The sequence below is a fragment of the Calonectris borealis genome, chromosome 28, assembly GCF_964195595.1.
Source record: "Calonectris borealis chromosome 28, bCalBor7.hap1.2, whole genome shotgun sequence".
NCBI lineage: Eukaryota > Metazoa > Chordata > Aves > Procellariiformes > Procellariidae > Calonectris > Calonectris borealis.
The window spans coordinates 6,551,012-6,573,147 of record NC_134339.1 but is presented as its reverse complement, the minus strand read 5'-3'; the positions used below and the strand labels follow the sequence as shown (position 1 = coordinate 6,573,147).

Here is a 22,136-nt window from a genome sequence, read left to right as displayed (position 1 = left end):
CGCAAGGCTGATGGAGATGGGTCCTTGAAGCAGTGTGACAAAGTGACGCTTGGGGACAGAGGGGAGGACAGAGAGCAGCTCTGTGCCCTTCCCAGCGCTCCTCTGTGACCTGGTGGGCAGCAGCTCCTGTTTCTCTTGCTGAGCTCCTGTGAATTATTCAGGCGCTGCCTCTCTGAGGATACCCCCCCCTCGCCCGGAGCAGAGCCCCCCTGCACCCGGCCGGTGGCCGCCGAGGTGGGGAGCAGCCGGGGCTTGTGCCGCTGGTCATGTGCCAGCTGCCGAGGCGGGATGCGCTGTGTGAGGGATGAGCCGCACGATCTCCCTGAGCACGGGGCGATGCTCAGCGTGCGGGAGAGGAGCCCCCGCGAGCACCATTTCATTTCATTGAAGGGAGGAGAGGAGGAAAGGGGGGAGAGAGGCAGCACGTGAGCTGGCCCAGAGCCTGTTTCTTCTCTTTTTTATTCTCTGTTTTCGGGCAGCGCCAGCTCTCAGCCCCCGCTGATCGGCAACGGCTGCTCCATCCACCCAGCACCTGGTGCCACCCAGCAGGGATGGGGCTTTGCTGGGGTGAGCCCCAGCATGGCCCCCAGCCGAGCACCACCCTCAGCCGCTGAGAGGGTTTGGGGTCTGGCTCTGGGGGTGAGGTAGAGAGCTGTGTAATGCAGGGGACAGTCCCCGAGATGCTCCCGGGGAGGGGCAGGAGACAGGGAGTGGGGGTCTACATGCTGGGCACACTGGGGGGTGTACTGGGGAGAGCAGGGTGCCCCCCACATGCCCAGTCCATCACCTCTGCAGCACCTTCAGCAACAGCCTGAGCGGGGTGAGCATGGTGGCTGAGGCTGCAGGGATGTCCCAGCGATGGGGACACGGGATGGGACAGCAATGGGGATGCAGAACAGGGCAGGAATGGGGAGACAGGACCAGGCAGTGATGGGGACACAGTGCTGGGCAGAAGCCAGCCCTGCCAGCAGGAAGCCACCACGTTCTGCCGGTGCTTCCCCCGCTCCATTCACCGCCTGCACCCTGATCTATCACCATCTCCTTAGCCCGCAGGCCTGAGCCGCGGTGCTCCTGGCTTATTTCCCATCGCTGCAAGTGGCCACCAGGAACAGATGAGCCCGGGAGGGTGATTTATGCCAGGCAGGTTGATGCTGCAACTGTTCAGGAGAGCGGCAACAGCTGCTCCGGCTGTTCTGGCATGACGTGGGGTCGGGAGCAAATCCTCAGCGGCGGCAGGAGCGGGAGCTCAGGGCGGGCGATGCCCCGGGGGTGGCGGGCATCTCCATGGGGCGAGGGGACAGCAGGGCTGGAGGGGGCTGGGGGGGAGCTGGGGGGGCCGAGGTTCATTTCCCAGCCACTGCGTGAGACCAAGATTCAATTCAAGGCTCTGGTTAATCCAGACTTTAATCTGCTCTAAATCCCACCTTTAATCTGTTTAATGCCACCTTTCGGAATTAGGATCCTGTGCGGTGGCTCCTTCCCATCAAGCCGGGAGGAGGAGGAAGAAGAGGAGGATGCTCCAACAGTCCCGACACTGGGGATCTTGGGATGGGGGTGCAAACTTCAGCACGGCTCGGGGGGACCGCAGGGCTCGTGGGGTTCCCAGCACAGGGATGAGCTGATGGCCACGACCCCCTGGTTGCTGCACCCCGGCCTAAAAACCCCTCCCCATGGCTGACATCAGCCGGCAGCGGGGCCCGGGCTGCCCGGCTCGGGGGGCTCCTGTGACACCCTGATGAGAAGCCAGCCCTGCCACCCACCATGGGGGCTGCCACCGCCCACCACGCCGGGCCCCACGCTCCCCCAGCCAAGCAGAGGAGATGCCCGTCCCCGGTTTGTGCTGGCAGTGGTGCGTGGATTGGGGGCCGGGTGGGGGTTTTAGGCTCTGGGGGCTGCCCCCCCCCAACACCTACCCAGAGCCCCCCACGCAGCAGCCACCTGCACCCCCTGGCATGCTGCTCCCGGCGAAGGGTGGGAGTGGGGCGGAAAGGGGCCCAGTGAAAAGGAGATGTTGGTACCGGCGCAGGCATCCCGCGCACCCCCACGCCGTCCCCCCCTTCCCACGGCTGTCTCATTCCCCTGGCACACGCCCCCCACGTGCGGGCGAGAGGGGACTTCGTGAGACCCCCCCGGTGCTGCCCACGCTCAGCCCGGTCTACCAGCGCCCTCCTAAGTTCTTGCTCAAAAGCGCTCCGGCACCCGACCAGCATCCCACGCCGTTTCCACGCGTGACCCTCTCACCCACGCGGGACCCCGTCACCCACGCGGGTCCGTACAAACCCGAGGGAGGTCCCCGTGCACGGCACCGCCGTGCCTTGATCCACGTCGCGCTAAAGGGACCGGCCCACGCACGCCGGGTGCGCACCCACGGGCCAGCACCGCGGCCGCCCCGGTCCCCCTCCCACTCCCGGGGGACCCCCCGCCGCGCGCTCCCATTGGCTGCTTCATAGCAAGCCCCGAGCCGCCATTGGCTGGCCCCGCCGGCGGGCCCCGCCCCCGCTGCCGCCGCCGCGCCCGGCCCCGCTCGAGACTTCGCCGCAGCCGCGGGCGGGAGGCCCGGACCCGCCGGGCACCGGGCACCGGGCACCGGCTCGGGGGCACCGCCGCGCCCGGGCAGGGAGAGGCGCCAGGGGAAGCGAAACCCCCCCGCCCCGTCCCGTCCCGTCCCGTCCCGTCCCGTTCCGTTCCGTTCCGTTCCGTTCCGTCCTGTCCCGCCGGGGGCACCGGAGGAGCCCCGGTCCCGGCGCCGCGCTCCCCCGAGGCAGGCAGCAGGTAAGGGCCGGCCGGGCTCTGCTGCCCACCGGTGCAGCGCTGCCGGGATCGGGTCCCCCCTCCCGTTCCCCCGGTTCCTCCTGGTTTCCTCCGGTTCCCCCGGTCCGTGGGGGTGGGGGTGCTCGGTACCGGCCCGGTTCGTGCTTCCCACTCCGGGACCGGCAGCGAGGCGAAGCCTCTCGTCCCTGGAAGCGAGCGCATCGTCCCCGCCCCGGGGCATCGGCCGTGTGCCCCCCGGTGTCACCGGGCATCGGTGGCCCCGCCCGGCCCGCGGGGCAGCGCGGCCCCTGGCAGCCCCGGGACGGGACACCGAGGGTTTGGGGAGCCCCGAGGGGCGGGAACTGCTGGGTGGGCAGAGCCCGGGGCTGCTCCCGGGCATCCCTGGCCGTGCCTCAGTTTCTCCAGGTGGGTAAAACACGGGGAAAGGGCGATCTTCCCCCAAAACCCGGTGGGAAAACCGAGGGGGAGGCTTGAAATGCCACCGCGTCCGGTGGCCAACGGCTAACGGGAGCTTGGAGAAGGCGCCGGAGCCCCCCGCCATGGGGACATCTCCAGAGACCACATACGACGGCAGGGAAGGGTGTCCCATGGCAGCGCTCGGTTTGCGCATCGCCCCGTCCTTCCTCGGCACCCAGCCGCTGCCCGTCCCCTGGGCTTTAATGGATGAAATTCCTCCATTCCCGGAGAGATTAATCCTTTTGGCAAGGCCGGATCCTGCCCAGAGCAGCAGAGTCGGGTGTAAAACTTCCCAACTCCCACCAGCCAAAGCTTTATCAGCTCTGGAGTGGTTTTTAGGTGAAGAATTTGGGCCATAAATATTCTTTGCCGACCCCAAGCCCAGCACTGGATCAGAGCTGTCCCGCGGAGCTTTTCTTCCCTCCCGGAGCAGCTTTGTCCTCGCCGATCCTCGGGCAGGAAGCATGTGATGCACCAGGGCCCCCGCCGTGGGACAGATGGACAGACGGACGGCGGTTTGGCCTCTGTTTTCCCCCCTCGCTCCGTTTTCCACTTCCCCATGAGTCTCTTGAGCCTCCATCTGCTCCGAGCGAAGGAGAAAGGAAGTTGCTGCCAGAGAGAGCGGCTTGGTGGCAGCTGGATAAAGAAAAGGAGGAAATGGAAGGCGAGACAGATGCTCCAAAATAACCCCCCCTTCCTCCTCTTCCTCCTCCTCCTCCCCATAAAATAACCACCACTTCCTCCTCCTCCTCCTCTTCTTCTCCCTGCTGCAGCTGCCTCCCCCCCGGGGCACGGTAATCACAGGGGGATTCCTTGATACAGCACCGGATCAGCTCCCCCATCCTAAATCAGCACCAGGGCAACACCCCGGGATTGTATCACCGCGCCGTGCCGGAGCACCCGTGGTCAGCACCCCTCCATGTGCCAGGATCCCATTCCCACACTGTGCTGGCAAACGAGAAGTGCCGGCAGGATTCACCACCCACACCCGGGATTGGCATTGCCGGAGCCCCCTTGGATCGGCCGCCCGGCTCCTTGCACAGACACGTTGGAGTTGCCAGGGCGGATCGACGTTCCCAGGCATCGGTGCACACCGGATTTGGTGCAAAGGAGAAGCCAAAAAGCTTCTGCTCCTTCCCGCAGGTGCTCACGCCGGGGCTGTATTCGCAGCCCTGGCACAGGCACCTACGGAAAGGAGGTTATGGGATAGGGGAATTCAGATCCTGGTGCCAGGGATAGTGGGGACAATTATGGGACATGGCTGAGTGCTTGGCAGCACCGCTGGCACGAGCGCCAGGAGCGAGCGGAGCAAGATGCACCTTGTGGTGCCCGGCCGAGGCGATTCCAATGCTCCAGGCTCGTGCCCGGCTGCAAGGAGCCGCAGCGGCCGCGGTTTTTTGCCGGCCTTGCCAAGAAATGAGTTTTTCCTCGGGTGAGGTGTTTACTCAGTGGCTTCCTCTCTGGCCTCACACGCGCCAGACCCGGCGGCTCTCGGTGCTGTTTGCACCCATGGCAACATGTGAGGGACAGCTATTGCAAAAGGCGGCGTTGCTCCTTCCTCCTCCTCTGCCACCCCAGCGCGGGTAAAATGGGGTCTGGAAGCTGGAGGGGTCATGGATGGTGGGGGACGGGCTGGTGACGGTGGTCGGGCTCTCCGGTTACCTCCCTGTGCCGCTCCGGTGCTCTGACCTGTCTCCGGTAATCTAGCGCGGCAGCGGGGTTTAATTAATTTATGGGGATTGAAGGCGCGGGGAGCTGGTGGAAAGTGATGCCACAGGACTGAGAGCGGAGCAGCGGGATCCCATCCATCCCGCAGCATTTGGCCAAGGATTCAGGGGGACCGGGGATGCTGGGGTGCGGAGCAGGAGTGTTTTCCGGAGCAGTGGGAGGAAACAGCACCGCGGGATGGAGGGAAAACCAGGGACATCTCTACCACTAAACATTTGCTTTTAGTGTTGGCCCTGGCTGGGAGACAATGCTTCTGTGTCGGAGGAAAATTGTAGCAAGAAGGGGAGCCCGGGATTGTTAATATGGCCCCGGTGAGGAAGAGGAGGAGGAGGAAGAGGAGGGGAAGGTGCCTCTGCTCTCAGCTGAAGCTTTGCGGAGCCCTCCCCTCATGCCGCACGCGTGCTCCGTGCTGCCCCATAAATTATTTAAGTGCTTTTGCTTTCCTGCATGAAATATTCAGCCCGCTGCTGAGAGAGCTGGGGGGGCGGGCTGAGGGGCGGACGAGCAGACAGAGCCGCTGGTGGGTGCCGGTAATTGGGGCGGTCGGGGGAGAGGGATCTTTGGGGCAGGTAGAGATAACCCTGGGACCGCGTTGCTGCTGGGTATGGCCCCTCTGCCTTAAATGAGCTGCCAGCCAGCTGCAGATGGGAGCTTTAATTGATGCTTTTTAATGAGAGGGCTGGACTCTGCTCTCACTTGCCCCCTCCATGGTGTAGATGTTTTACGGGGGGTCCTCATGGGATGGGGGGATGAAGCTGCAGCTGGGCGTTGAATGAAGTGCTCCTGGGTGCTGGCCCGGCAGGGAGGAATGCCAAACCTGCCCGCAGAGGTGCTGGCAGGGCTGCCTGTCCTCTGCCAGCGCTGGATTTGGCCTTCTGCTCCCCTGCCCTGTGGTGGTGCGGCCGGGATGCTGCTGTGCCCAGGCGCTGGCACGCATCCGTCCCCAGGGCAGGGACTGTGGCTGTATCACCGCATCCCCACCTCGTGCAGGACGTCCAGGTGTCCCAGCCTTCGGCCGAGCCCTCACACCACCGCTCAGGGCTGCAAAACCCCCCCAAAACCTGCAAAATGGGTGGAAGAACCCTCAAAAAAGGGCTGTGACTGTCCCCAAAGCCACCGTTGGGACCACAGCCCTGCTGCGCTCTTCTGGAGCAGGGAGGGACTCGGTGAAAGCAACGCCTGGTTGCTCTTTTTTGGTGGAAGAAGCTAGTTTTCAAGGGCGTTTTCATTAAAAAGAAGAAGGGGGGGGGAAAAAACAAGCCCTGAGCAGGGCTGGAAACTTCAGCGACAGGAAGGAAATGGGGTGGTTTATTTCGGTCTCGAGTTTGCTCATCGGGGCAAGGCTTGCCTCTTCCGTGTGCCGATAGCAGCCCCTCCGTGAACAATGGGGTCATGGGGCCCTTCCTGGCAGGAAAACGGCTTGTTCTGGTGAAATTTCCCAGTTGGTGCTGAGTCAGCAGATCCTGGTGGGACAGAGCGTGATGCGGAGGGTGCCGGGTTAACCGGCCCGGTGCTGAGCAGGAGCAAACGCGCCAGGAGGTGAGCTTGGGTTTCCTTGGGGTTTGCAGCGAGCGACCTGCAAAACAGCCCACGGGGGTGCTGGAGAAGGAGCACATCGCAATTTTGGGGTCTAGGAAAGACCCTCCACCACCTCTTTCTGCCTCAGTTTCCCCCCATGAGCGATGCTCATCTCCCCAGTCCCTCGGCAGGAGACGGGCAGCCAGGCGTTATTCAGTGCCGGGAGCGGAGGGTTGATCTGTTATTACAGTCACTAATTGGGAGCCATGGGCACGCGGGGCAGCTCGCAAGAGCCAGCAGTTCCTATTTTTTATGGGCTCCGTAGGTGGAGTTTGCACTCGCTTTATGGCTGCGGTCGCCCAACAGAGAGCTCAGGCGTGGGAATTCCTATTTATCCAGGCACCACTCCCGGCAGGGAGCCCAGGACACCCTGCAACCACCGCGGGATGCAAGGGAGGGGACTTCCAGGGCACCAACACCACGGCAAAGCCCCGCTCCTTCTGGAAGAGGCTGCCTGCCACAGGCAGAGCGGGTCCCCCCTTACAGCCAAGGGAGAGAAGATGGAGCCGCGCTGCCTCTGCCCATCCTGCCCGTTCCTCTGGGCTCAGCGCCAGCAGTGTCTCGCGCGCGGGGCCATCGGCATTAAATGAGCCCGACCCGCCTGGGAGCTGCCGATGGCTCTGCGAGAGCAGCCTCTGCTTTGTCATTTCTGTCTTATTAAGTGCGAGAGCCTCAACTTGAAGCTCAAGCTGGCAAAAATCAATGTTTTCACATCAAAGGAAATACCTACAAACCTCTGTGTTTTTCCTAAGGGCTGTAAATAATGCCACATGCAGCAGCTCGCACGGTGACAGTGGCTCTGTTACCGCTCACTTAATTCACGCCCTCGTAGAGCCTTGGCCCCCCTCGGACTCGGGGAGCTGGTGGCTGGAAGATGCCTGGGAAGCCGGGGCTCAGCTTGCACCATCGCCCTTGCAGCATTGCTCTTGCACGACCGGAGTCATCTGCAGTCAGATGGAGCCTTGGCCACAACTGGGTATCTGAGCCCCGCGGGAAGCCGGGGTTCGCTCCCAAGAGCCCAGCATGCACTCCGTGGTGGTAGGAGTAGGATCGAGAATCCCCGGAGGGTGTCCAGGACTGCGTGACAGCCCAGCCGGGGGCGGTCCGCAGGGCTGCCCGCAATGGGGATGGACTTGGTTCTGCACTAGAATAACCAGTGGGGCTGCAGACAAGAGACTCTTCTCTCCATATCCATGGCCAATTTATCCCCATCCATTCTCACACCAGCAGCATCCTTTAGCTTAAACAGCTCTTCTCCCCTCCCTGGTGACGTATCTGTAGCGCGATCCCATCCCTTCCCTGCTCTCGCTTTGCCAGGCTGACCGTGCCACGTGCAGGCTCTTGCATAAGCAACCCCCATCTCTGCCCATCCGTCCTGGTGTGGGAGCCGGTTGTTATCATGCTGTTCTCACCTCCCTGTGATTTGCAGCTCTGTGATTTCCCGGGGCAAAATGCATCTCCAGGGTCAGTGGCGTTTTATTCATTCACAGCAGTTTTTAAAGCCGTAATCTGCCTGAGATGATTGATTTGGTCCCACCGGGATGCGGGGGGTCGGGCTGTAGGTGAGCAAGGGGTGAGTTTTCTGGCTTGCTGAGTTATTCACCTCCATGTGATGCTTGTGCCAGCTCTGGAGGAAGCCGAGACGGTGGCAGAACAAGTCCGAGCTCCGATGGGTGTACCAGGCGGCATGGGTGTACCGGGGCGGGCAGCACCGGGGAAAAGGGTTTCAATGCACGTTGGTGGGTGCTGCAAATCGTCTGTGCCATCCTGGCCTCGGCAGGCACCGGGCTGTACGCCAGCACGTGGCTGTGCCGGCTGCGGTGGGTGACTCAGCCATGACCTGGGTTGTCCCCAACTCACCCTGCAGGAAATGAGTCAGGTTTTAAGGAAGAAAAATGTTAAAATGGTGGGGCAAGAGTCCTTCCTGCATGGGGAGGAGGGCGGCGCTGGTTGCAGGAGGGAGATGGAGATGGAAGGTTGCAGGCAATGCTCAGGTATGGAGACTTCGCTTGCCGCTGATGCTGCCCGTCGCACTTCTCCCCAGAGATCGGGGGAAGGAAGGTGGGAACACCCTGTAACTCATCCCACCAACAAAAACCCAGGGCATGAGCTCAGCTCTCGCCTGCCCTGGCACCCAGGAGCTCCTCTTGGTCTTGCTGTTGGCCAGAGATGCTCTTCCTCCTCCCAAAAGGCTGCGTGGGGAGGAGAGGGGATGGGGACTGATCCAGGGCATGGGCTGAACTGTGTGTGTCCCTCTTCCCCCTGCAGAGATGGACACCTTCAGCACCAAGAACCTGGCCCTGCAGGCCCAGAAGAAGCTCTTGAGCAAGATGGCTACCAAGACCATAGCCAATGTCTTCATTGACGACACCAGCAGTGAGATCTTGGATGAGCTCTACCGGGCCACCAAGGAGTACACCCATAACCGCAAAGAGGCCCAGAAGATCATCAAAAACCTCATCAAGATCGTCATGAAGTTGGGTGTGCTGTACCGCAACGGGCAGTTCAGCCCCGAGGAGCTGCTGGTGATGGAGCGCTTCCGCAAGAAGGTGCATACCTTGGCCATGATGGCCGTCAGCTTTCACCAGATAGACTTCACCTTTGACCGCCGGGTCATGTCGGGTGTCCTTACAGAGTGCCGGGACCTGCTGCACCAGGCTGTCAACGGCCACCTGACAGCCAAATCCCACTCCCGCATCAACCATGTCTTCAATCACTTTGCGGACTACGAGTTCCTCTCGGCTCTCTACGGGCCATCTGAGCCCTATCGCACCCACCTGAAGAGGATCTGTGAAGGGGTTAACAAGATGCTGGAGGAGGACAACATATGAAGTTGGCCGAGATGGGCCATCGGCAGTGACTGCCGGACTCTGCCTCCTGTGAGACCGAGGACAGGACGTAGGCCTGTTTTGACCATCACCAGGCTTGATGTCCTCTTCTCCTCTGTAGTGCTAACTCATTTTCTCCTCATTTCTACAAAAGACTGAACCTCTTGACTTTGTCTAACCCTTGCCTGGGGTCTGCAAACCCACCCTGTGCTGGACTGAGTCCTTTCCAGGTGATCCTGGGCTTCTGCTGTACAGTTTGATTTCCTTTGCTCACCAAGTGCTCTTAGCTCAGAGTCCAAGGAACTGGACTCCTCACCTTGAACTCTATCATAACCCTCCTGCGGGAAAACCAAACCAAAGACTCACGGTGTGTAACACCTCTAAGGCGCCTCTGAGCGGGTGGGCAGTTGGTTGGATGAATGGTTGTGCGACTCTATTACCGGAAGGTTGTGGAGCCCCATGGTTTTCTTTCAGCAGCTCCATGACATGATGGGAGCAGATCATGGTCCAGACTTCCGCTGCCCAGGGTAGGAAGGTGCTTCTGCACCTTGCAGGCTAGCATGGGCTTTGAACTCCTAGAAGACAAGTCCTTGAGACCAGAAGGATCCCACTTCGCTTGGGGCAGGGAGGGAGCCGGAGGGACCTGCTCCTTCCCTGCATCCCAGGTACACCCCTTCATCCAAGACCCAACTCCCCCGCCAGCCTCCCGCAACAGTGCGACTGTGATGGCTCTGATGCCTTCCTCAGTGGTTGTCCAAAGCTCTCCCTGGGATTTCATATGTTTCACGTGTCCTCCACTGAGTTATGGTTGTTATTTTTTAGCAAACGCTGTAGCCCTAATGAGTTATTTAAATAAACTCACCTGTTTGGCCTGGGTGCTCCATGCGGTTGTTACAAAGGCGTCTGACAGTGATAAAATGAGCGCTGGGGACAGTTGGTTTTGTCTTCTAAATGACGATTGCTCTCTGCGACCTTGGGTTTTAGTCTCCATCCCCGGGCATCGCTGCCAGCCAGGCTGCCCCTGCTCTGTGGCCCAGCATTTCCAGGCTTTGCACGGCCAGCGCTGAACTGGTGGGAGGAAACATGGTGCAAAACCCAGCGCAAACCTATAGCAAAGGTCTGGGGTCCCAGGGGGAGCAAATCCTGCTCCCACGCAGACACTTGCACGTGCTCCTCTGCATCCCTGCGTCCCCTTGCTGCACAGCAGGAACTAAAAAAGCACAACCCTGACAGCAGAAAGCCACGGGCAACGTTGCAGAATTCAATACTGTAAAAGCGTTGTGCTCTCAGAGCATGGATGCACCAGCCATGGCCTGCTTCCAACATGCTGATCTCAGCTTTGAACACCAAAAATTGCCCTTTTAGCGTACAAGATGCCGCACAACCTCAGCCGGCCTTATATCCTCAACCTTCTTGTGCCTCCTGTTCCATGGGATGTCTCCAGGCACAGGAGGCTGCCAGCACTGGTGGGCAGAGCAGCTCCACATCTCCCATTCACTGCTCCCTTCCCACCGCTGGCTCGAGGCACTGATAACTTTCATCCTTAAAGATTAAATAAAAGAAATAAAGCCCCTATCTCCGTCATTTCATAGGCTTGGCTCCAGCTATCACAGCTAATCTAATTGCACGATGCAGCTCATGGGGGGCAAAGCACATTTACAGGTGTGCATGGAGGAGAACACGGCCAAGACCCGCTGAGGTGTTGGTCCCTCAGGGAGGGCAGGGTGAAGTCGGTCTTTGGCGTGCGGCATTTGAGAACAGACGTTCCCGTCCCCCCTGGGCTGGCGGCAGCTGTCAGGTATGTGCTGAAGAGGAGCCGGAGCTGGAAACAGCTTGGTGGAGTTATCAGCAGATGCGGCAAGCAGGCAAAGCGGATCGGGGCTGATGGATGCGGTGGCAGCGGCTGCTGTGCTGACAGCCAGAAACGCTTCGCTGTTCTGTTCTCGAGGTGCCTGTCGGCACCAGCTGCAAGATGCTCCTTAATTGCATGAAACATCTCTGCTCAGATAAGCCCCAACTCACGGCTGTTCCCTTTGTCCCTGGGGTTTCATACATCCCAGGGCTACACTTAACCCACCAAATGCCTGGCATCAGCTTTCCTTCGCATACAGGTGTCTAATGTGAAACTTCTCCCCCACACCCCACAGCAAACACCCACCTCGTTCCCAAACTCTTGCCTTTTTGTCCCAGGGAAGCCCTGGAGAGCACACTCTCTGCTAGAAGAGCCATCTTATGGCCTGGGTTTCCCATCCCAGCCCTGGCTGTACAAGTCTAAGAAATGAGTCCCTTCAACTCCCTTTGGTCTGGTTCTGTCCAAGCGACTGGTTAAACAGGGAGAAAGGTCAGAGACCTGCAACATCTGCGCCCTCAGACCTCAGGTAGGAGCACACTAGGGACGCTCCTGGGCTCTGCAAGTTATCTGCAGATCCAGAAGGAGCCGCACAGTAGAGAAAGAAGCATTTAGGAACAGCCTGGAAAAGAGAGCTTGTAAAATTCCCAGTGCAAAGCACCCCCACTGCCAAAAAACAGGGAACTGCTCCCCAAAATGGGCAAAGCAGCTATCAATGACCACAACCATCACCGGACGTCAAAAGCACTTGTCATGACAGTGCTGGGTTACGCAAACTTACAGCTGGAGTCTTGTTCTCACGTGCTGGGACTCCTCTTGGGTGGGCAGAACCCCCGTAAACCCTCTGCAGCCTCCAAACTCCAGTGTGACATCTCTGCTCGTCCCGGCCAAGCAAACGCCGAAGGCCACTCACTGGGCATCCAGTTGAAGAGGGCAGGAGTCACAGAGCAGAGCAAGCTCAGGCCAGAGCATGATGCTTTATTTCTTTATTTGTGTTGTATTTACACAGGAAAGGAATTCCACATTCCCTCACTGTTATTACTCTAGATAAGAAAAAAATCACTTCTGTACGTAGAAAGTAGTCCTGCAATTGTACTGAGACATGAAAGTGTTGCTTGGATTGATTCCTGGGTTGTGTCAGAATAAGCAGCTCTGCCTGCCCCATGCCAAGTTATCCCAACCCACGCTCTGCACTAGGGCAGCTCCAGAATATCCTCCCCAGCGAAGCCAGCGATGGTTTTCAGTATCCACACTCAACAAGGAGTCAGATAGCTTTGGGCAACTCTATCTCTTCCTTCCCCACCCCCCCTAATTGAATTATTTCCCCTTGTCATGCTCGCAGTGAGAGAAATCCTGTCTCCCCTCCAGAGACTACAGGGTTAACAACTTTCCTTTAGCAAACCCTGTTTAAATCCAGTCACTTATCTTTCCGCATTGCTCTTCCTAGCAAGGGAGATAAGGAGCCCCCATTTGAGGGGAGCTTTACCATATTCAGCAGATCAACCAAGCAGAAAGCGGGCGACAGAATGGCTGGCTGCAGATCAGGAGTCTCAGAGGAGGTTTCCAGCTGCAAAGCATATTGTTACTCTGACACAAGACAGAATGCATCTGTCTTAATACCTCCAAACCCCACTTGTGATGGACCCTAGCACATTTCAATATGGAAAACATAAAAGGTTTGGCCAACCAAAAAAACCCGCAGTTAACAAGGAATCTTCTTTATCTGCCATGCTGTCCCGGCCAAAACCCTGCCCAACACCAGCCTCAGGGTCACAGCTCGTCACGGGGTGTTTTTGCTACGATCATGAGTTTGGACAGTTCAAAACGGAATTTGCCTTCCCTGTGAGACACTAGAAAGAGAGAAAACAAGCACAGGATAAACAGGTGGTAAGACATGAACAAAACAGCCCTGATGGTTCCTTTCCAGGACGATAAAGCCAGCAAGTCGGGCATTGCACTTCCTTTTTATGCACGCAACAAGCATGTTGTGATAAACCCGTTCTTCCCCCATGCTAATTTAACATTTACACTGGAACGGGACCTGCAAAATCCTGCCGCCAGCTATGGATCAAGAGCACTATACCCCCCACTCTGTAACATGCTCTGTTCTCCTATACATTGTCACCTATCTGCATTAAGCTTAAATACTCGTCCCCTGGGAGACAGCCAGGCTTGTGTCCCACTCCAGACCCTTTCCCACATAGTTCTCTCAGTCACAGACCTGTCGTTTCAGAGATTTCAAATTCTTCCTGTTTTAAGGGGATGTCGCTTTGTCCACCCGCTGCAGCTTGAGACTGAAATGGGAAGGAAGAATGTTTAAGCAATTGAGGCAATGCAAGACGCTACCGTATTTAAAGCAAACAAACAAACAAACAAACAGCACATTTTGAAGAATGAACTTGTGTTTTAATAGTGTGGAGTGAAAGAATTAAATCCACAAAGGAAATTTGAAGGAACATCTCTGGCTATTTTTCCATTTCCTATTAAACCACAAACTTGTGTCCTTTGGGTGACTGAAAGCCTCACCACTGAAGACTGGGAAATGGAAGAATGAACCAGACAAAAGCACCAGCAGAGGTTTTATTTACTTTGTCACATGCAATTCGGTAAGGCAAACCAAGCCTCCCCTTGTGCAGTGCACCCTGGCAGGACGGTGTCTTTTGGAGTCACCGATGCCAGCAAAGCCAGCAGCAACCCGATGGCTTTGAGAGAGCAGAAATAAAATGGTGCAGGAGAGCCTACCTGCAGCCTCTCTCTTGACTGCCACCACTCTCTAATTAAGGACGTGGTGGAGTACATTTTTATTGCACAGATGTCTAACAAATATTTTCCATGTCCAATTCATGTTTTATAGCAGCCTCCCACACGCCTGCTTCCAAGTGATCAGCTGGGACTTACATAAGCCATGGCATACTCTATCTTGGCTCCTTTCACTTCAGCTTTAAACTGGGTAAAGAAGAGATAAGACTTCCCTTGGGGCCTGAAACAAGAAAGCAGAGTCTTTGACATCGGCAGAGAGGGTGGAGGTGCAGATGAGTTCAGGAATCCCTCCCTCCACAGCAACCTCTGGCTCTCTTGTAGCTCCATCTAGTGTAGAGGGGGGAGAGGGGGGAACACAGCACTTATCAACCGCCGCACGGCTAAAGAGCCCACCCAGAGTCACAGCATCTCTTGGGAGAGGAAAGCCCTCCGGTGCTGCCCTGCAGAGAGGCAAACCCAGCCAGGAGGCAGGGTCCCTGGCCCAGATCCCACCTGCCTTGTTGTTGCTTTTGCCTCAGAGAGTTTGGAGTTAAAGAACATACCTCCAGACAGAGCAGGAGAAGAGCAGGTTGTCTTCACTGACTCCAATGTTCATCTGCCATTGCTGCAAAGGGGAAAGGTCCAAACAGTTAATGTGGGTACGAGCTTCCCACTTCCCACTCACTCCTGAGGCCAGTCACCTCCCCTCCCAGCTGCAGGCATGACAAGTTTCAGCCACTCTAAAATAACACAACATAACTACACAACACTTGCTAACAGCCCTTTTTACTTTGTGTTGCACAAAGCTCAAGGCCTAGTTGCCCTCTCCTCTCCGTGATTTCATTAGTACAGTTACAGAAAAGAGTTAAAGTCTCATTTCCCTTTGCACTAAAAGAAAAGGACCTGATTCTAACAGGACTTGCAGATAAGAAAGCACCAACTGTGTATCTGCACAGCACTTACTGCAGCAGCAACATAAGCTGCAAAAACCTTCAAGCCTCCTAAAGAAGGCAGGAGTTACTCCTTCGAGGTCCTTCCTACCAACTAGGGTATGAAAATGTCACTCCCTGTTCTCCAGAGACAACCAGCCCAGAGATTTGTTAAGCCTTGCAAATGTCACGGCCTCGCAAACCACAGCATCATTGCAACACACGAAGGACACTTCCGTTCAGGGAGCAAATCCAACAAGTTACTTTTGCAAACATGCAGCGTTGGAAACAGTGCAACCACCCTTCCTCACAGCTCCCGGTCCCTGGAATCAGCTCATCACAAATGAAACCATCCTGAACAGCTTCTCACTCTGTGCAGAGACCGAGCATAAGGGAAACACTTGAAGGTTTAGCCAACTCACCTCGTTTGTTCCTCCCTGAGCTGAGTATGTGAAGGTGCAGGTGTAATCCCCCTGGAAGAAGAGAAGATGACGATGAGCAGCCTTGCTCAAGCAGGACTTTCTCTTTGTTCACCATCAGCCGCTTTTTGGCGATGACATCAGATCTGGGGACACCCGAGAGAATTACCGGGGCTGCGGCACAGTGCAGCCCCCCGCGGACTCACTCTGGGGGTGACCAAGGAGGAGCATACACCACGTCCTCGTCCAGACCTCGGTGGAGCACAGACAGAGCCAGGGGTGTCAGCAGCACCCCGTGGTGCTGGGGTGGGGACCCGTGTTCCGGGGGCCCAGGGACTCCTAGCTGCCCTCTCCATAGGGCTCCTTACTCTTCGTGAGCCTCCTTTCCCATGGCGACCCTCTTTTTTCGAGACCCCCCTCCCCCTGGCGACCCCTCCCTCCCCGTGGGGTACCTCCTCCCTTTGGAACTCCCCCTTGGGGACCCCCTTCTCCTTGGGGGGCATTCTCCATGGCAAGCCTTCCTCCCTGGGGACCTCCTCGCCATAGAGACTGTCCCAGCTTGGGGAGCCATTCTCTTTGGGGACCTCCTTCTGCTGGAGACCCCCCCCCTTGGGGACCCCCTTCTCCTTGGGGGCTCCCTCCCTCCTTGGGGACCCCCTCCTCTCCCTGGGAGCCTCCTGCCTTTGGAGACCCTTCCCCTTGGGGACCCCTCTCCCCCTGGGGACTCCCTCCCCTGCCTCTAGCAACCGGCTCGGATCGCCCCCCCTCGCCACCATTTCGTCCCGCCTTCCCTCGCTGGCTGGCAGCCAATCCCCATGGCGGTACGCGGGAGCGACGTGCCGTGGAGCCAATCAGGGAGAGGCGCGTACCCTCTCCTCACCCCCTCCCTCCTCGCCTCTCACCAGGCTCCGGGAGAAGGAGTGAACCTCCCCGCCGGGCCGCACGTCGAAGTCGGCCGTGCTCAGTTCCTCCGCGGCCCGGGCCGCCAGGCATAGCAGGGCGGCGGGGACCAGTGCGGCCCACAGCCTCCGGCCGCTCCTCCCGCTGGGCGCCGCCATCTTGGAAAGGAAGCCCGAACTACGGCAGGCGGGAGGGGTCAAGGCCGGCTGCGGCGGCTCAGCGGGCGCCTCGGCGGCCATCTTGGGTGTGGGCAGAGAGCCCGGGCGGGTTAACCCTTGGGGGGCCGCGGTGGGGACAAGAGACCGTGGGGACAGGGGAGCACTGGGACAAGGAGCCGTGGGTAGAAGGGGCATGGGGACACTGGGATATGGGACAAGGGGACATGGAGACAGCAGACTCCCCCCAGCCAGTGCCCCTGGGGCTGTGCTCTGCTGTATGGTTGCTCCCAAGGGGGATATGGGGCAGCTATGGGACATTTTGGGGAGCCCACGCTGCCACGGGCCATGCCCCGTGTCCCTGCAGCCCCTGTCACCCTAGCCTGGCCCCCACTCACCTTCTGGGCTGCTGGGCTGTGCGTGGCACTAAATCCCCCAAATGATTCACGACGGGGAAATAAAAAGCAGGCCGGGGGAGGAAAGGTTCATTTTCTGCCTTGTCACACACGTTTAATGGGGTAAAGACTTCTATTTTAAAGCGCTTGGCATGCAGGGGCAGCATTGTTGGCTCAGCCCCTGCAGGGTCAGGCAGAGCTGTGGCCACGGCCAGAAAATCCAGCCCTGGCCGGTGGCCTTTGGGATTCAGCTGGAAGGAAAAGGAGCCGTAGGAGGGGAAAGAAGGGAAAGAGATGGCCAGGCTGGGAGGAAAGGTGCAGAGAAAGAGCCTCTTGCTGAGCATCGTGTGGAGGGAGCTTTGCCTTTCCCACCAGGAAAAAGACTAGCTGTATCAGCCATGCCTTGGCCACCTAACCCTGCCTGGCCGCCATTTGCAGGCGCAGAGCAATTAGCTCTGCCACTTTTAATTGCTTCTCACTGCACACAAACAAAAGCCCCTTTCCAGAAGGAAACAGCCGGTGGATCCACAGCGAGGGCAGGGAGAGATGCCCGGGGAGGGAGGGATGTGTTCTCCTCCTGCAGCCCTGGCTCACAGCGCGGGGAAGCTGGCCTGGTTGGCCACCCCGCACTGGTTGTCGGCACCCTTCAGCAGGCGGATGTAGCCCTGCTCACCCCACACCTCCGACCAGCTGCAGGAAGAGATGCAGAATGAACATATCCGCATTCCCACGCACACAGAGACCTGGCCCCGCTCAGGGAGGGCGAGCGAGACGGGGCCGGGAGCTGGAGCACCTAGTGGGACAGGGATGCAGCTCCGACCCCGGCAGGAGTGGGGGACAAGCCATGCATGGGGGTGGAAGGGATGGCAGGTTTGGGGGAACACCTTCAGCCCCTACCTGTTCTTTAAGATCCAGTAGCTCATGTTGTGCCCATGCTCCTGGCTTGTGCCGTAGCCCACGGCCAGCATCCCGTGGTTCACCTGCTGGCTGCAAAACAGGCTGCTGAAGATGCCTGGGAAGAGCAGAGCGGGGTGAGCCGGGGGCCAGCCCCGATCACTTCTTCTCCGGGTGAAAGCAGGGTGGTGGATCCTATTCCCCCTGGGCTGGGTACCCTGGGGAAAGTCTGGGGCTCAACAAGGGCTCAGCAGCTCACCCTGCCTACGAGGCAGCCCTGCCTCAGTTTACCCTTCCACGCCATGAAAAGCGAGACAGTACCCGACTTGTAGAAGTGGAATTGGAAGCTGCTGGCATCCACTGCCACGGACACGGGGCCCACGGCCGCCACTGCCTGCTCCAGCGCCACCTCGCTGCCCTGGGCCACCAGCCAGACGGTGGAGCAGTTGGCTGCCCTGTCCCGGGGGTTGTAATGGCAGCTGGAGGTGTCCTGAGAGGATGGAGAGGGTCACGCCAGGGCTGGGACCTGCCAGCACCGCTCTGCCGTGTCCCCAGGGCCGCCCGCCGTCCCTTACCGTGGCCATGTAGGGGTAGACGTGCTCCGAGTTCAAGCCGCCGTTGTCGCGCACGTACCGGAAGGCGCGGGTCATGTAGCCGCCGTGGCAGCCGCTGTTGCCCAGCTTTCGGGAGCAGTCGATGAGGTTCTGCTCGCTCAGCACCACTAGCTTCCCTGTCCAGTTGAAGACAAGCCCCTCCAAGGCGCCTGTGGCACTGAATGCCCAGCACGACCCACAGTGCCCCTGGGCGAGATGGGGATAGCAGAGGAGGTCATGGCATCGCCCCAAAACCCACCAGAGAGGGATGCTGTGACCCCCCGATGCTGCTCTCCAGCTCCTCAGCTGCAAAACTGCAGCAGCCAAGACTATGGAAGCTGCTTCTTGGGGTTGCCCAGAGGTTTTTTGGTGCTTGGGAGGATGCTGCTGCTTGTTTCTGCTGCCCAGACTCCCGGCACCCATTGCGCAGCCCTGGCCAGACCCCCGCCCCGTGCCTACCTGGTTCTTCACGGGCGTCACATAGCCCTTCGCCCGCCAGTCCACCTCCGCCGGGGTCTTCAGGGCTGCTGAAGCCTGGAAGAGCAGCGCCGGCTCCTCCCGCCGCACCGGGGTGAAGCCATTCAGGAGCCAGTTAAACTCCTCGTCTGTCTGCAGGTCGCCAAGGGAAAACTCGTGTGATGCCACCAACGCCCGGCTGGTCGACCCCCAGGAAGCTGCCCAGCCCCAGGGGCACCTGCAGCTCCCAGCAGAGCAGGTTGGGGGTACCCGATCCCCGGATCAGGCCCTGGGTGCAGGGAGGGGTCCCCGGGGAAGGTGCCAGGCGTGTTGGCAGGTACCAGGTCCCCGTAGTGGTTCATGGCCAGGCGGAAGGCATGCTGCCCCTGCGATTCCTCCCGGTTGTGCTGCTGGATGCGCTGCAGGTTCTTCTCCCAGACCTCCCTCCGGGCGGCCTCGGCCTCCTGCCACGGGGCAGAGCAGCAGCAGGGTCAGAAACATCCCCCGGGAGCACGGGGATGCGGGATGGGGTGGGTGCACACAGGTAGCTCTGGGTGAGACCCTCCCCGAGCGGCCCTGGCACGTGCCGGGAGGCCTGGGGGGAGCAGGACCTACCCTCGGGTACTCCTTGGCGTGGAGGCTCTTCCACCCTTCCCAGGCCTCCTCCAGCGCAGGATCCCGCACCGCGGAGCAGCCCAGCAGGGCCAGCAGCAGCCCCAGTGGCACGGCCATGGCACCCAGCTGGGGGGAATGGTGAGAGCAGGGTCGGGGGGGCCCGGGCTGAGCTACCAGCTGAGGCCATGGGCTGGGAGCAGGACGAGCATTTCCAAGCCCAAATTAGAGGTGAGGAGGAGGCAGAGAAATGCAAACAGAGCAGCCGAGCCAGGGGGAAGAGAGACACGTTGGTTCCTTCAGCTGGAACAGCTTTTGCGGGGCTGTGCTGCTGTTTTGACAGGAGCTTTAGGAGGTCTTAGCCGTCCTTTGGGTGGCATTTAGCTGTCCTTTTTAGACAGGAAGAAGGAGCTTCGCAAGAGAGCGGATGGCAGAAGGAGGCAAACGCAGATGAAAGGGCAGCGAGAGCGGCGGGGACCGTGCTGGCTCTCCCCGCTCCCCGCCCCACTATGCTCCCTACAGCCTCTTCCCACTCTTTTCATTTGCAAAACCCCACTGGTTTTGCAAAAACTTTCTCCCCCCTTCCCACCGCAGCATCCCCCTCCACAGCAGCTCTCCCTGCACCATCAACAAGGAGCACAGCTAACTGCCCCTGCTCGGGGACTCAGCACCCAGCAGGATCAAGCCCCAAGCAAAAGGATGAGCAGGGAAGGCAGGATCATATCTGGACCCCTCCAGAGCAAGGTTTGCCTGTTGGCTGGAGAGAAGTCAGCCTCCGAGCTCCATCCCAGAGCAGCTCTAGGACTCAAGGCAAAGCAGAAGAGCCCAGCGGAGCAAGAACCGCAGCCGCTGGGCCAGGACAAAGCTGTTTTCACTTGAAAGCCAGCGGAAATCTGCACCAGCAGAAATCTGCACCAGCCTCCAAGCAAGGGGCTCGAGCTGGATTCGGAGATAGGAGGTATTTCTACAGAGGTGGGGAGGCAGAGGAGCTGCCGCTCCACACCAATGACTGAAGCCTTGCATCTGTCCCAGCACGAAGGTGGGATGCTTCACCAAAATCCCTCTGTGAGGATTTTCCAGTATCAATTTAAACCCTTTCTTTTTGCCAGCATCCACACACAGCCCTCTCCCAGTCCCAGCCTGGCCCCCATCACCGCCAGCCCGCCTCCACCGCAGCCATTTGTCTTCCTCACATCGCCACTGCACACCCCACACCTTCTTTGACGGAACCTTCAGTTCCGGAACTGACGGAGCAACTTCAGTTATTTGAGCATCTTTCAGGGCAAGCAGTGGCTTTTCTGTGCTAATTTTTTAGCTTAAGCAATGTTTTTGTTTTAAAAATAAGTCATCAAGAACATCTGTTCTCCCTCCACATCCTCCGCCTAAAAATAAAGCCCCACATGTTGGGTTTTCATGGGAGAAATGCCTCCCAAGGCACTCTCATGCTTAGTCCGAATTCTTAAGGAAGAGTCATTTTTTGCCCGTTTTCCCTGGCACCCATTACAACGTCCGCCACTTCCTCTGACCGTTACCGCTTGCTCAGGAAATTAACTCAACTTCATGCTACAGCTGCAAATCCTCTATCTGAAAGAGATACCATGAACCCAGCTGCACCGTGCTTCATACTCCCATTGCATTTCCCGCAGGACAGCTGGGTGGGGGCCTCCCACATCATTTGTATTTCAATTCCCGACAGAGCCTGTTCCATATTGAAAAGATCAGGATTGCGGTAGGTGATTTCCCAGTTAATGCCTCTCAGGATTCTCAATCCTCAAAAGAAGAAAACCAACCCCTTTTTATGGTGTGAAATAATCCTACAGCTTCAGAAGCAAGCTTGGAGGATCAAAGCAGCTGACGGATTTGTAAACTCTTCTAGACAAGAGCGTTTTAAGAGTGCACTGCAGACATTTTAAGAAATACTTGCTCTTTTGGGACAGGAAAAAGCAGTTTAAATTAAGACTGAAAAGAAAGAAACCCTGCAAAATAAAGCTTCTTACCATCCACTGGCACCCACCCGGCTCTAAAGAAGGCAGGGAGAAAGGGGAGCAACTTTTCTGTCTGCAGATTTCTCTCAAGGAAACTTCAGAGATAGGAAACTTCAGAGATGTGCAACTTCCTCCATTACGTCCCCTTCCGCCCCTCCAACCTCAAAAGCTGCACCAGGGGTTACTCAATGGGGTGCACAGTAGAAGTTAAACACAACTGCAATAGTCAGGACAATTATTTGGGCACAGGGACAAGAAGGGGGCAACAAATATGCTCACAATCGTATTCAGAAAACAAAACGCTCCAGCTGTAAGATGCTTTGCATTTAAAACAGAAGCCTCCAGCTTGCATCCTCAGGGCATTTAATAGCAGTTTAATTAACACCTGACTCTCATATAGAAAGGAAAACAGCAAGGCCAGGTTTTGTAAGCTTTAAGCTCCAGAGAGGGCGAGCATAGGCAGGCCCAGCACCTGCAAAAAGCAGCTCAGTGTGTCCTAGCGTGGGATCGGAGCTGCAAGTGCTTGGAAGTGCTTGGATCAGAGCAGCTGCAGAGCAGTCGGAGGGAGTCGGGGCGCTGGGTGAGGTACCGACCTCCAGTGCCGAGGCTGGTATTCGCAAGCACGAGATGTCTGACTTGCTCAAGGTCATGCAGTGCCTTAATGGCAGAGCCAAGAACACGGTCCAGGATTCCCAACTCTCCACCCTGCATCTTCAATTGCTTGGATCATGCTTCCCCCAAGGAACATCAGGGATTTAATATTCTCTCCACTGCTCGGCATAGAAACTGAAGAGAGCACTTTGCTTTTACCACAGACACGGCTTTGGCTATTGTGAGCCAGCTGCCAT

General features: G+C 58.2%; 3 protein-coding genes across 7 annotated transcripts; 1 reads left to right on the top strand and 2 right to left on the bottom strand.

Annotated features, from left to right (window-relative positions):
* The first annotated feature begins 2,541 nt into the window (after positions 1-2,541).
* On the top strand, positions 2,542-10,245 carry TNFAIP8L1 (TNF alpha induced protein 8 like 1). Of its 3 annotated transcripts, none has more exons than XM_075175337.1 (2): positions 2,542-2,772; positions 8,803-10,245. In XM_075175337.1, exon 2 carries the CDS (start codon positions 8,805-8,807, stop codon positions 9,363-9,365), a length of 561 nt encoding a protein of 186 aa, XP_075031438.1. In that variant the 5' UTR covers positions 2,542-2,772; positions 8,803-8,804; the 3' UTR covers positions 9,366-10,245. The 3 variants fall into 3 exon arrangements, with proteins under 3 accessions (XP_075031438.1, XP_075031439.1, XP_075031436.1); XM_075175338.1 differs by lacking the exon at positions 2,542-2,772 and adding an exon at positions 4,861-4,926; XM_075175335.1 differs by lacking the exon at positions 2,542-2,772 and adding an exon at positions 5,923-6,495.
* A 1,924-nt stretch (positions 10,246-12,169) lies between these two features.
* On the bottom strand, positions 12,170-16,762 carry MYDGF (myeloid derived growth factor). Its single transcript, XM_075175334.1, has 6 exons — positions 16,201-16,762; positions 15,302-15,352; positions 14,514-14,575; positions 14,110-14,191; positions 13,433-13,505; positions 12,170-13,061 (listed from the first exon to the last, which is right to left on the bottom strand). Exons 1-6 carry the CDS (start codon positions 16,672-16,674, stop codon positions 12,982-12,984), a joined length of 822 nt encoding a protein of 273 aa, XP_075031435.1. The 5' UTR covers positions 16,675-16,762; the 3' UTR covers positions 12,170-12,981.
* Positions 16,763-16,769: 7 nt separating this feature from the next.
* On the bottom strand, positions 16,770-21,656 carry LOC142093808 (procathepsin L-like). Of its 3 annotated transcripts, none has more exons than XR_012677538.1 (8): positions 21,301-21,656; positions 19,307-19,432; positions 19,033-19,155; positions 18,695-18,844; positions 18,218-18,442; positions 17,902-18,132; positions 17,646-17,760; positions 16,770-17,438 (listed from the first exon to the last, which is right to left on the bottom strand). XR_012677538.1 is itself a non-coding variant. In XM_075175332.1 (8 exons), exons 1-8 carry the CDS (start codon positions 21,301-21,303, stop codon positions 17,339-17,341), a joined length of 1,011 nt encoding a protein of 336 aa, XP_075031433.1. In that variant the 5' UTR covers positions 21,304-21,656; the 3' UTR covers positions 16,785-17,338. The 3 variants fall into 3 exon arrangements, 2 of the variants coding, with proteins under 2 accessions (XP_075031433.1, XP_075031434.1); XM_075175332.1 differs by having other exon boundaries at positions 16,785-17,438; positions 17,964-18,132; XM_075175333.1 differs by lacking the exon at positions 21,301-21,656 and having other exon boundaries at positions 16,787-17,438; positions 17,964-18,132; positions 19,307-20,976.
* Between the last annotated feature and the right edge of the window lie 480 nt (positions 21,657-22,136).

Bases quoted from the DNA above. Each gene is read 5' to 3' on its own strand.
- TNFAIP8L1 (XM_075175337.1), top strand. From the start codon at position 8,805: ATGGACACCTTCAGCACCAAGAACCTGGCCCTGCAGGCCCAGAAGAAG.
- MYDGF (XM_075175334.1), bottom strand. From the start codon at position 16,674: ATGTCCCATAGCTGCCCCATATCCCCCTTGGGAGCAACCATACAGCAG. The intron at 14,576-15,301 runs GTGAGTTGGCTA...TCCCCTTTGCAG, and splicing joins CTCAGGGAGGAACAAACGAG to CAATGGCAGATGAACATTGG. The intron at 14,192-14,513 runs GTATGTTCTTTA...TTCTTGTTTCAG, and splicing joins TTCTCCTGCTCTGTCTGGAG to GCCCCAAGGGAAGTCTTATC.
- LOC142093808 (XM_075175332.1), bottom strand. The intron at 18,133-18,217 runs GTAAGGGACGGC...CCATCCTCTCAG, and splicing joins TCTACCCCTACATGGCCACG to GACACCTCCAGCTGCCATTA. The intron at 17,761-17,963 runs GTACTGTCTCGC...TGCTCTTCCCAG, and splicing joins ATTCCACTTCTACAAGTCGG to GCATCTTCAGCAGCCTGTTT.